General features: G+C 45.1%; 1 protein-coding gene across 1 annotated transcript in view; it reads right to left on the reverse strand.

Moving 5' to 3' along the window:
• The window catches only part of PRAG1 (PEAK1 related, kinase-activating pseudokinase 1), a 49,715-nt gene that overhangs the window by 15,086 nt on the left and 21,130 nt on the right, over positions 1 to 13,499 (reverse strand). Inside the window, exon 4 of the mRNA XM_037055285.1 lies at positions 4,760 to 4,917. Within this exon, the coding sequence (XP_036911180.1) occupies positions 4,760 to 4,917 (158 nt within the window). The remainder of the gene's footprint in view (positions 1 to 4,759; positions 4,918 to 13,499) is intronic.

Here is a 13,499-nt window from a genome sequence, read left to right on the forward strand (position 1 = left end):
AAACAAAAGCAACAAAACATTCCTTCAAAAGGAATTCTTGCTCTTTCAAGAAGGTAAACGTGGCCTGAAAATGGAAGCATGTTATTAGCATTTTACAACTGGATGGGAGAACGTGGCGTTTGTGTGGAGTCTCTCCGGACCACTTAATCATCCCAAGGAGCAACGATCTAGACACGAATGCGATTTACATGCAGCAGAGACACACTGTCTCAGTTTGGACAAAAAGGCTCACGGAAAACATCGCATGCCCACAGCCCAAGCATGCTTCAAGAATCCCCATCTCCCTATTCCCTGTTACCACACGACCCCTAAGGGGTTCCCTTCCAACACTGACAGTAAAATTAAAAGCTGGCTCAGAGCACTTTTACACACTGTTGATGGAAGCGTAAACTGACATTTTTAGAGGATGATTTGGTAACAGCTACTTGAAATGCATATATATTTTGACACATCAATTCTTACCTCTAAGAATTTATCTTCCAGATAAGTTCACAAAATTATTTCACAGTATGGCACGGGATTTTGCTGGTAATAAAATAACCTACACATGCATCAATAAGAAGGATTTAACCAATTCATACAATGAAAGACTGTGGAGGCGGCATTATAAAAAAAAATCAGCTAGATCTAATACTATTCCTAATATACTTTGAAGTCTTTTATAAAAGACTTCAAAATATATTAGGAAAAAAAATGCACAGAAACAAAATTTATGGTATTTAAAAGATGGATACAAATTTCTGAGGCAATACAGTAAAAAACGTATTGGAGTTAGGAGCCGGTCCGCATGGGGTGATGTGGAGTCTCTGCCTCTCACACCTTTCTCTGCTGTTTGAATGTTCACTACAGACCTGTGCTGACTTCATTGAAGTATCATGTATAGTTAAAATTCAGTTTGAATGGAATAGTTTTAACAACGTCAAAGCTTCACTTTGGTGATAGCGTAAGTGCTCAGGCCACAAACAATGTAAACAACGAGTATTTAGATCTCCCAGAACAGAACCCATGACTCGATATTCTGTTCGACCAAATCCCTCCGTTTCGGATCAAGCGCTTTAACAAGCCTGTTGAATAGCCAGAGAACACACTACTTTTAGCTGGAGAGTTTTAGATGCCCTTTTCAAGAACCTCTCTAAAAAAACCATGGTTTCTTCGCAGGAGTCTCAGGTGACGGCCTGAGAGGGAAGCAAAGGCTTGGGAGAAGTCGGGCCGATGTCTGGTCTTCAGGGACTTACTGTCTCACCCCTTGATAGGCCCTCCCCCCACCTCCCACCTTCCTGGCTAGATCTGCCCGTAGCACCCACGGCCATGGGACACCCCAGCTCCTTCACCCCTTTACCTTCCTCACTGTCCACCTCTCCCCACTAGAATGGAGCTCCATGGAAGAAGGGACTGGACATTTTTTTGGTCATTGCTGTATCTCCAACAGCTGAAACTGGACCCAACATGTAGTTCACATTCAACAAATACCTATCAAATCAATGACTGAATTAATGTATATGTTTTAAAAACCTACCTGGCATTATTATTCAGAAAAACAAGCCGACTATTGTCAAGATACATAATTGAGTTTCTGTATCTCTGATTTGCTGGCTATAAATACAAGAATACGGATGCTGCCCGGACGCTTCACATGGTCTCTACCTGCGCTCACTGTATAGCTGGACCTTGAACCCAGTGTTTGTGCCAAGAGTTTCAGTTCAGCGAAGCCCTCTCTCACCCCCTGCGCTATGGGAACCTGGCATCCGTAGATGCTGCTTCAATGGCTGAACTGAATTTTGTTACCCTAAACCAAAAAGGAAAACCATCTCAATGGGACGTGAGGCTGGTGTACATAAAAGTAACAGTTTAAAGCACAAAGGCCTCCTGATGACCGTTTCAGTCAGCCGATGGCTCCCCTTCACACCCACCCACCCATCCATTCACTACAGATCAGCTTCCCCTTGGCAGTGTTGGTGGATCTGCCCCGACACACGCACTTCGTTCCTCCCACACGAGGCCGAAACAACTGCTGAGACGGTTTTCCTTCCACTGAGCTGACTCACTGTGCGGCTGAACTACCCACATGGACAAATGGGATAACAGATGTGCTCTGAGGAGCAGGAGATGTGATACAAGCAGAAAGACATCAAATTAATATTGACACCAAAACGATATTTTGTAAACATAAAACTTAGACCAACTTGTTTTTAAAACATGACGGTTATAGAGGATCATTGTTTGTTTTTCTTATAAAATGTAAAACGCTTTTTGTTGGCCATAAAACCTGAACAGGAGAAATCTAACTTTAATAATGAATCCTCATGAGCTTCCGAGAACTTTACACAAGCTCCTGTTATGACATGCCCTGGAATGACTCTGTCCCTGCCTCACTCTAGCCAGCTTACACTGTGGATGCAAAAATTCATCGCATTGTTTGTGTTAGTGAATTCCAACTGGCAAAATAAATACATAGCCTAAAGGTGTATTATGTCGATATATAATATTAGAGGTAGACACTACATTCTGGTTTCAAGGAACTTCGGTTGGAACTAATTCCCCCTCCCCCATACGGAGCCACTGTCTCGGCTTTAGCACTAGATGACGAATAGCAGAAGAAGTCACGAAGGATGATATTCCGGCTACACGGTAAAAGTGAGTAAGACTCATGAGACTGGAAGACAGTTATTCAATAAAAGATCTCGAGCAAGCGGCCTTGGTTGAGGATGAGAAATTAAATAGTTTCTGATGTGTTGTGACTGGTGGTTCTAGATACTCTCTGGATTGATGTTTAAGAGATGTCAGAGACAGAGGGCAGGGGGGATAGAGAGAGAGAGGGGCAAAGAAAGAAGGAGTGAGCCCCTCTTGGGTCTCCTGCTACTTCAAAGCGCGGTTCTGGGTGCAGGCCCATGCGTAGGAGCGGCAGTACGAATGGTTCGCTCTAGGGATCCAGAGTCTGGAACAGGATGTATACCTTCTTGTGTGGATCTGGGGATCCAAATTTTGAAGTGCCTTTCCACTGAAAAACTGGATCATGATAAAGGAGTAACCATAAAAGTGTGACCATTTGAATTGAAAAACTGTCTGGGTCTGGTGTGATCATTATACTCATCAGCCCCCAAAGGCTCCTTTTGTCCCACACCTCCACAGACTGGTTTCTAGAGCCTCGAACAATCCAGACTCCGCTCCCACCAGCTTCACGTCCGAGAGAGGCAGGCTGGTCTTACCCTCCTCCCAGGGCCCACGAACCCGGAGTCTTGGTTCCTCTTTAGTGTCTGTCTCCTTAGCTTGCAAAGCCCGTTCCTCCTCAATCCTGACCACATTTCACATATGGACTGAGGTCCTGTCTTCTCAAAAAGCCTTCCTTGGACCCTCCACCCGCTCTCACTGATTTCTCCTTCTTCCAGAAGCCTTTATAAGCACCCAGGTCCTGGGCAGTCCAATTTCCTAGCTTATCCCATCCACCTGTGTGTCACAAGTTTTAATCTTATCTTCCCAGATACACTTGAGCTCCGAGAGCAAACCTCATCATTTGCTGGTTTCGGGAAGCAAAGTCCTAAGGCAATTAAGCCCAGTTCTACTCAACACCAGCTAACTGGTGGCTGACGGGGGTGCCTCCGTAGCCTGCTCCCTCACAACTGGTCCCAATCCCAGGAGAGCGAGTCCGGGCTAACCAGCACAGGGACTCGTGTTTCCTGGCTCAGCCCTCTGCAGAATAATCTGCCTTGTGGAATGTTTGCACAATGGGATGGGAAGAGGAAAAAGATAGAAGCCCAGGAAAGTCTGCAGAAAAAGAAAATCCTATTTGGTCACATCCCACCCGAATCAAGGTTAAGACATTTCCTGTTTTTAAGTTAGAGCTATCAGAATTTTCCCATCAGAACACACCACAGACTGACTTATTATATACGTTTTTGTCTTAGCGGTACTCCTCTTTTAGATAGAAAAGTGTGGGTGACAGTATATTTCCCATGGAAAATCGCCTACTGAGAAGAAATACTTCCACAGCAGTGAGAGAGGAAGTCATGTTAGCACACGTCGAAATCTAACATGCTATGGCCGAGTCCCAGAGCAAGGCAGGAGAGGGCACACACCTACACATGTTGAAAGAGTGAAAATAGAAAAACAAGAGTTTCTTTTTGGAAATATACCCAGTCAGAACATACCCACACATTACACCCTGGAGTTTTATCCAGAAGGTGGAATGGTTGGTAGCCTAATGAAGCCCGCATGCTTTTAATTCAACAAACATTTATGTAAACACCGAGTCCGAGTATGTGCATGTGTACACATGTATGTGTGTGTGTGTGTGTGTGTGCATATGCACACATGAGAGAGCATGAGATGGGGACAGCATTGGTGGAAGGAGGAAGAAAGAGAAACACAGAGGTTGGCAACAAAGAGAAGACTTGTGGTTAGCATGTATCCAACCTCCCAAGAATTCATCCTGAGGGCAGAAATGGAGAGCAGACTGACGTATAGACGGCTTATTACCCGCAGAATCAGGGGTCTTTCAGCATGTTTTCAACTTCTGCTTCCCCTGCCTCATTGCCACGTGCATGCATTGTGTAGAAGTGGAGAACACGGTCTGGGATGAGGCACCTTGCCCTGTATCCACCAGGGAATTAAGGTCAACGACTCCTTGGCAGAGTCTACTTCATGGGGAAAGCAGGGCCCGGAAAGCAGGGCTAGCTCAGCCCTTCCAAACCCTGGCAGTTAACCCAGGCCCGGCCTTCCAGACTTAGGAGAGTCTCAGCCCCCTGTCAAGGTAAAGTGTTACCTCCATCGCTGCAGGTCCTGGAGTCCGAGGCCAGGCTGTCCGTGGAGCCCGTGGTGAAGCTAACGTGGGCGCTGCGGAAGGATGGGCTGAGGCTCTCTGCAGAGCCCTGGCTCACTTTCTCCAAATCAGAGCTGCTCTTGTTCATTTTTAAAAGGTGCCTGAAAAATTTGGAACAAACAATGAAACCGATTAATTTGTTTTCTAGTCTAAAAGCAGGCCTACTGACCATGAACCTACTATGCTCTTGAAACCTGACCGATGCCAGCAAGTTTTGCAAACATGATTTTGGGAAGAACAGGTGCTCTTACAAAACCTTATGAGCATAAACGGTAGGAGACTTCCTGGGTGTGGTTAAGAGAAGTGAGTTTATTAAATTTAGACAAATGACAAAGTCATGATTTGAGAGCAACTGTCTTCATATTCTGACACTGTCTGCTATTACGTCCTGTGTGACATCTCTACAAAGATTTGACTGAATATTACCATACAAGCCAATGTATAGAGATAAACAGAGACTGAGTAGCTTTTGCAAGATCACAAAACAAGTGAACTGCAAATCAAGACTAAAAACATGGGATTTCTTTTTAGCCTGGTAGTCTCTTGACATTGCTTCAAAGAGTCTCGGTGGTTCCTTGGAATTAAGAGAAACTTTATTTAAATTTTAACCAGACTTCTAGTGCAGTGTTCAGCTCAATCCATGTTAACATAACCCTTACTCCAGAACTATGGAATAAATCTGCCCTTGGGCTTCCCATGAAATCTTTTTATTGTATCTCTAGGACAGCACCACTAACACATCAGGGAGGAATACCAAGTTCAAGAACAAAAAACTGCATTGGTGAACACAGTTCCAGCATGAGGTAGAGCAGTTAGCTTATTGATTTCTCCTTCCCCCTTTCCACGAACTACATGAATATTCACTCTGCCCTGACATTTTCACCACACAGTGAGACACACCACAATCAATCCAGTTCTTTCCCCGTTGGTGGTAACCCAGATTTGTCTGAACTGCTATTTCCTGAGGACATTCTTGTTCCCCGGACCGCAGATCTATATTTCTGTATCTGCTGCAGGAAACAGACAATACAGTATTGATTTGGCATCAGAACTGCTTTATTTAATGCACATGACCTTACAGCCAAGAATGTATCGATTGCTCCTTGTGCTGTACCGGTCTTCACAGTCATTGGAATCCCTTGTTCATTAACAGACACGTTTAGAGAACGTTTGTTTGCTACCATGAAAAGTGCTTTCTGGAAACACCTCTCGCTCTTTCCATCTCCCACCCGTAGAACCGCCATGAAAAATGTTTTGAAGCTGTTGAACGGCAGTGTGTCCGGGTTAATAGTATTTCTATATTTCATTGTCACTGTAGGGATCTTGGAAATATCAAACCCTTAGGAAGGACTGTGGCAAAATACAATCAGAGGAGTTTCATAAAATGTTTTTATCCTCATCAGATCCATCAGTAATGGCTTCTCAGAGGAAGCCCAAATCCGAAGCTGTGAATGGCGACCACCCCTCAGTCGGGGGGAGGAACCAGCTCCATGACAACCCAGCTGCTCTGCCCGCTCCCGAGTGCTGTCTGCTGTCGCTTGCGTCTTCAAGGCCCAGAAAATTGCCAAGGGAGAAATTCCGGCGCCATCGCTGCTTAGCTGGCCCAGCTCCCCATTCCACAAACTTAGAAAAACACTCAACATATATAGACAAAACTTTAACACACACAAACGTGCATATGAGTATACACACGCACACAATTAATTATTTACAGTAACAGCAAAGCAATGGAAGAAAGAAAAGTTCTCAGGGGCCAGAGGCAAAGAGGGAACTCGATACAGAACGTTACAAAATCGGCTTTAACACCGAGGCAGGCTGGCTGCAGGTTCGGGTAGACGCTCTTTACTGGTTAAGGAAGGGTTTCTATTCCAAGTTTTCGAAGTGTTTTCTATTCTTATGCCACCTACAGTTAATGAATTTGATCAAATGTTTTTCTTCCCATACCTACACAAAAATCATTGTTTTCCTCCTTTATTCTGTTGATGTGATGAGCTCCATTAATGACTTGCATACTTTGCATAAACTTCATTTACTACCCATGGCTGGATTCAGTTTCACTAATGTTTAACTTCGGACCACTACATTCACATTCAAACGTGAGGTTAGCCCAGAATTTTCCTTTCTCGTACTGTTCCTGTCTCGTTTGGGTATAAAGGTGAAATCAGACTCCTGAAATGAATTGGGTAACTCTTTCTCTTTTTCAATGATCTCAGGTAGTTTCTGTAAGAGGGATTATGTTTCCTTGGAAGAGGACTAAAATTTGTCTGTGAAACCTTCTAGATCAGACTGCAGTGTAAGTGAGACCAGCGAACATTCATTTCTGATATATCTGGGATCACGATTTGGGGGACAGAGACCTCTGTCTGCAGGAACTGGCAATGTGACGAGTGCAGAGTTGCCTCAGTGACGGGAGTGGGGACAAGTCAGTTCAAGGCCGTCATACACCAGCTATTAATAAATAATAGGACAGACAGGAATTTTTGATGAGAGAGAAAACCCCAAGAGTTAAAATGTGTTAGGAGACAATATCAGAGAAAATCTTGGTGATCTTTGGGTAAATATCATCTCTTAAATGAGATTTTAAAAAATAGAACCACAGGAAAAAAGATGATAAATACGATTGCTTTAAAATTTAAAACTTCAGTCTGATAAAACAAGACACCATCAAGAAAGTGAAAATTTTAAACCATGGAGTAGACAACCCACATATTTGCAGTCTCTACAACTGATAAAGTATTGAAATTCAGAACACAAAAAGAATACAACCAACAAATGACCCATTAAAAAACGGGGGAGGGCAATGGATATAAAAAGATAATTTACAAATAAAAAATATGAGAAGTCAACTGACACATGAAAAGATGATCAAACTTGTAGTCATCAGATTATAAATAAAAGAAGGTTTCATTTCACACCTGTCAGAGCAGCCTGGCAACATCAGTATCACGTATTGCTAAGGATGACGGGAAATGGGACCCTCCGGGCCCTGTTTGGGGGAGTGGAGAGCGATATGCACACACGTATACTCTGAACAACACTCCGATGAATCTTGCAAAGCTGAATATGAATGTTCCTATAATGAAGTCATTTCATTTTTAGATATAGATCTTTGAGCAACGATATTCAAATGACCAGTAGTAAATGAATGTCGAACTGAACTCAGTGAGTTGTGGCAGTTTCTTGACAAGCAGTTTATTATTACTTTTAAATAGGACAGACCAGAAAACATAAAAATATATAGTCAGGATTTGCTAAATTTTGTTTTGTAAAACTTCCGTTGCAAGCGTGTGTGGGATGGATCAAAATCTTAATATATTTCTTTTGTGGGTTCGGGTTTAAATCGGGTTAAAAATCATTGCTCTAGAATGGGGGTCAACAAACCTTTTCTTAATTTCCAGATGGCAAATATCTCGGGCTCACGGGCCATAGGATCTCAGATGCAACTACCCAATCCCACTGCCGTAGCACGGAGGCAGCCACAGGTAACGTGTAAACGACTGGGCACGTTTCCAATAAACTTGACTTATCAACACAGACGGCTGGCCTGTGGGTGGTCCATGTAAATAAAACGCAAGTCATATATATAATTTAATATTTTCGGTAGCCAAATTATAGGCGAAATTACTTGATTTGTATGTTTTATTTAACAAAAGATATAAAACTATCATTCCAACATGAAATGAACATAAAAATTAATAAGATATTTTACGTTCTTTTTTTTTTTGCATTCTAAGTCTTTAAAATCTGCTCTGTATCTGACATCTGCAGCACACGGCAGCTTAGACTTGCCACATTTTACACTCGTGGCCGCTGCACTGCACAGGGCAGAGCGAGAGACGCTCACCGCGGACCAGGCTGCCAGTGTTCCCAACAGCAAAATCGAGATCGTAGCAGTCCAATGTCCATCATCACGCAGAAGTGGACACACTGCGGTATGATCTTGTAATGGAACATTATATAGCAGTCAAAAATAAGTGCGCCTGATTTTTATGTACCGATATGAAAATCACCCTTAAAATGAATATGACAAGTACTTTCAAAAGACTCAAATACAGTATACAAGTGGCATTAAGTACATATACCATTTATATACATTTTAAAACAATGTTACATATTTTCTATACATAATATGAATTATACTAAAGTGGAAATAATACTCGTCAACTTCAAGGTAGTGATAACTCTGGGTAGCAATAGGAAATTAAAATGGAAATGAGATAAGGAGGGATCTTTCATTGAACTTGTTTTATTTAAAAAATTTTAAAATATGGCAAAATGTCAATACTTGAGAAATCTTAGGGAGATTCAGGAACATCAGTTTAATCATGTATGAACTTTATTGATGCTTGAAATACTGGATACACTGGAAATGAACATCTTTAGAAAGAAAGAAAGTCACTAGGGCCTGTGTGGACCCAGGGACTGCCAAGCTGTTCCCCTGCTGGCTCGTCTATGAGGCTCGGAGCTCGAGGGATGTCCCACTAAGGGGCCCTGAGGCCAACAAACCTTTCCTTAATTTCCAGATGGCAAATTTCCCTGAGGCCCCTTAGTAGGACAGGCAGGATCAAGGAGGGGTGACTCCCCCACAGAACAGTCTTGGGGATGGGAGAGTTATTTCTCAGAACTGACAACCCTTCAGAGACTCTGGGGGGTTAATTCTCTGCATCTAGTCACTGTGAGGGAAGTCACACTATGGGGGACCCACCAAGTGAATGCAGACAAAATGAGGGGACTCCTATGCTTATATAATAAATTCTCTGCAGGCTGTGTGTGGGGGAGGGAGTGGGGAGGGAACCACCATTTCGTGTCACCATGGCTTCTGGGGACATCACTATTGTTTCTCTACTAGGAAAGGCTCAAGTACGTGCCCCCCAGGTACCTGAAACCCAATAGGCATTTGGAACGCTCAGGTATAGGTGGGGAGGGAGAGGGGTGACTCCCTTCCCTTAATAGCAAGATCTTGGGAGTGATGCAGCCAAAATCTCCCACCCTGGGAACCGGTGTCGTCTGCACCCTTAGAGGATTGCCACTTGAATTAGAGAATGAGCAGGTGTGAAAACAAAAGGGCCCGCGTGTCACCACAGTCATGACCGACCAGCACGTTTGTCTCTGCGTCTTCAGTCTGCGCGTGCAACAGCTCTCTTAAGAATCCCTGGAAAGGGCTTCATCGTCCCAGAGGCGACTCTTCTGGGTCCTAACAGATTCTTCTGCCACACCTAAGGCCAAAAGGCAACCCCAATACACGCAACAGCGTATAGCAAGATCATACTTATTTTTTTCAGGGCACTTTTCCGTCCTTAATGGCAGTTTGTCTTACATAAAACTTGTGCAAGCCATCTGCAAGAGGCAATCTTATGTCACATCATCTAAGGAAGTGGTTTCAATGGGCCCAAACCACACATTCGAGTCTTTCCTCTTTGGGCGGTGAGTAACAGTCTTATCGGGGCGGTGAGAACAGAGCCCCCCACAGATGTCTGTGCTCACGCACGGTGATGAATGACTCGTTCTTGCTCAGACTTCCTTTCCTGCCTCCCCCTGTTTAGCCACGGTCACAGGAGAGTAAGGTGACATCCACAGCCAGTGGCGTGGAGTCCTTACTCTGGGCCCTGCAGCTGCTGCCCGGGGTTTTCAGAGTGGCTTTTCCCCCCATTGTCCTCAGAGAAAGAAGGCTTGCCAGCGTTCTGTCCATACTGCACTGGTAGAAAGCTAGAAAAAAATAATCCGGGCGGAAGAGCCATCTGCCAGACTTCCTCCCTTGTAGGAACAAGCCTCTTCTAAAAATACCCCTGAGCTTTCGGAACCTCCAAAATTCTTAATGGACGCCAGGCCCCAGAGCGTGGCAGAAACTGAACGTCAAACCTCACAGGGCTGGGCTGCTGAGGTCCGCACCCAAGAGCGCATTTCCGAGTGGGACGGCGGCAAGTGTTCATTTTCACTGCCCTCACTTAGGTTTAGTCCACGGACACTTGGTTGAGCCCGTTTTGCCATAGGAAAATCCAAAGAATGCTAGCGTGCTGTTTTAGACTAGCCTTCTACATCCAGTACACACTCACAGCACCAACACTGTGGACTGGTCAAGTTCACTGCCCTGAGGTGGCTCTGACAGCATAAGCAGGTTAGAAAATTCCATCGACAGTTTGTTACCAAGGAGAAAACAGAATGGGTTTAGAAGCAGAGAGATTAAGTCAAAGAAAGAAAACGTCTTACCATCCTAGACTCCAGCCCGCGGTGCCGTGATCCTCAGCTTGGCCCCTAGAGCCCTGAGACAGGCTGGGCCGAGACTGCAGGCTCCCGCGGGGCAGCCCCGAGGATGCGGGGCCAAGCTTCAGAGGCGGCTGCGGTGCCTTGTCAGCCTGCTGTGAATCACCAGCTCAGTTCCTCTCTGACTTTTCTACAAAATGCACTTCCTGCAAAAGCACAGGAAGGCAGGGAGGCTCTGCCTCGGGGACCACTGCCTTCAGTCTCCAATTGTCTTACAGGGTTCTACCGTTAGGAGCCATTCAAATACCCTCAAAAATACTCTCAACTTCTCCCCACTTGGTCTCTACTTTTCAGCCACATCCTGAGGTCAAAATCCTTACACGATTCAAGCCGAAACAGTGAGTTTCCTCGGCAAATAAGGGAACCCTGTTTTCAACTTATGTCTGTATTACCTGCAACGTGTCCCCTGTCCTGTCTATCCTGAATACCATTTCCAGGTTCTTCAGTGCGTGAACATTGACTACCTACTGTGCGCTGAGCACCATGTTAAGTGTTGGGATACAGGAGTGGGTAGAGCATACACCACCCCTTCTTATTTGTCAGGCTCCTCGAAACAAGTGAACAGAGGGTTCAAGCCACATCTCCAGAAGAGATTTGCAGCCCTGGGGGCTGAACATCCTGAGGCAAAGTCTTTCTAAAATACTGTTCTCACAATGCTGGCTGACTCACAGGATCCCTCCCCAGAGCTCCTACAAGCGTTCTCGACCTTGGCCACCACATTGGGTCAACTCAGGTCCTCCATGGTGACAAAAACACACGTTCCGAATTTCCTTTGACGATCTCGCTGTCAAATACCCCTCCCTCCACTGTTTATACATCACAACATGTGCCTAGATTTGTGGTTCAGGGGAAAAAACTGATCACCATTTTCGTTAATACACTGCTACCCACCCTCGTGAAACCCTTTGCTCCAGCTGGGCTTGTCTGTCACTGTCCCCGAAGCACCCTATACTCTCCTTTCCCGCCTCGGACCCACAGGAAACAATTCTCTGTCCCCCTTCACACTGTCGCCATGCTCACGGCCAGCCTCAGTAGCACCTGCAAATCCCTCCCAAACTGCTTCAGCGTTCTGACTCACCTGTCCCCGCTGGGACTCGCCCCAGACCGGGCTGGGCACCCAACCCTGAGCACTGGGCTATAATCCTGGTTAGATTATTCTAACTGTCTCACGGGAGCTAGGCTTGGTACTACCCCTAAATTATAAACCGAGGAGCTGTGTCACAGTCAGGATGTCCTGGAACACAGAGTAAATATCAAATGCTCCTGGATTAAGTTTATCTGCCTCGGTTTCAGTAACTTGGTGGCATGCAAGAGGATAAATGTTTCCTTTAAGAAAAAATTTACACTTGCCCAGAAAAACTTGCCAAAGGCAGGAACAGGGAGCAAACAACCACGCTCAAGAAAGCTGGATTCAATAGCTGGATCCTTTTCATACCTACAAAATACAACAGCCCCAGCGGATCCTGAATTTACATGAAGCTCGTAGTCTTTGCCTTGTTGCTGCTGTTTTCTGGGACATGAGATGAGACAGGCAGAAAACTAAGCTGGGAAGGTTTTTACGGCTTTTATCTTTGGCCTCCTTAGATGAAAATGCTACGGGAGGTATTTAGCAAGTGCCTGCGTGCCACCTGAAAGGACCACTGAGCCTCGTCTGCTCTGGGAGCTTGTTTCCCCCACCGACCCATCAGCATGTTCAGGGCAGGAAGGCAGTTTCATTGTTGGTCATGTGACTTGACCAGGCTGGCCTGTTAATTTGCATTTTGCAGTTAATGCTCTAGTGACTGCAGGGCTTGGCAAGCTGAAAAACCCTTTGGTTCACCCTGAAGATGAACACGCTTTGCATTCAGTGGAAACCATTTAAAGATAAAACTAAAGCCATACTTATTTTTAAAGATAGAAACACATTGAGATTACTAGTGGGTTTTGGTCAAAGGTAAAGAGGCTTAAATCGGTCAAGTGGAAACATGCAGGCATTTGCCTGCCTATATACAGATACACTCTGGCATTGAGAGATGACAATATTTTTAAGCGATGACCTTTCTGGTCTCAGAAATTCCAAGGGGCTTGAGTCTGCACGGGTATGTGCCTTCGTAAAGCAGCTCCAGGCTGCCTGGGGCGGGAGAGGGGACAGCACGTGTCTGGAGTTACCTAGCACGGCGAGGTTTCAGCTAAGGCTGAGGAGGACAGGGACAGGCACTGCTGAGGAGCAGGGAAGAGTGCAGGAAGCCCAGCAGCAGGCCACTGACACTTTCATCTCTAACACAACAGGCGTAAGACTCATGAGCCCCCAGCTTCTGCCCTGGAAACTCAAGGAGGAAGCTCGTACATCTGTTCACACAAGGGCAGATGGGAGAGAAGATGAAAAGGGAGAGATGCATAACAAATGGAGGTAAAGATAAAGCAGCTGCAGTGGAGGAGGGGC

Source organism: Sturnira hondurensis, unplaced genomic scaffold (assembly GCF_014824575.4).
Source record: "Sturnira hondurensis isolate 20B ecotype Veracruz unplaced genomic scaffold, ASM1482457v3 Scaffold0008640, whole genome shotgun sequence".
NCBI lineage: Eukaryota > Metazoa > Chordata > Mammalia > Chiroptera > Phyllostomidae > Sturnira > Sturnira hondurensis.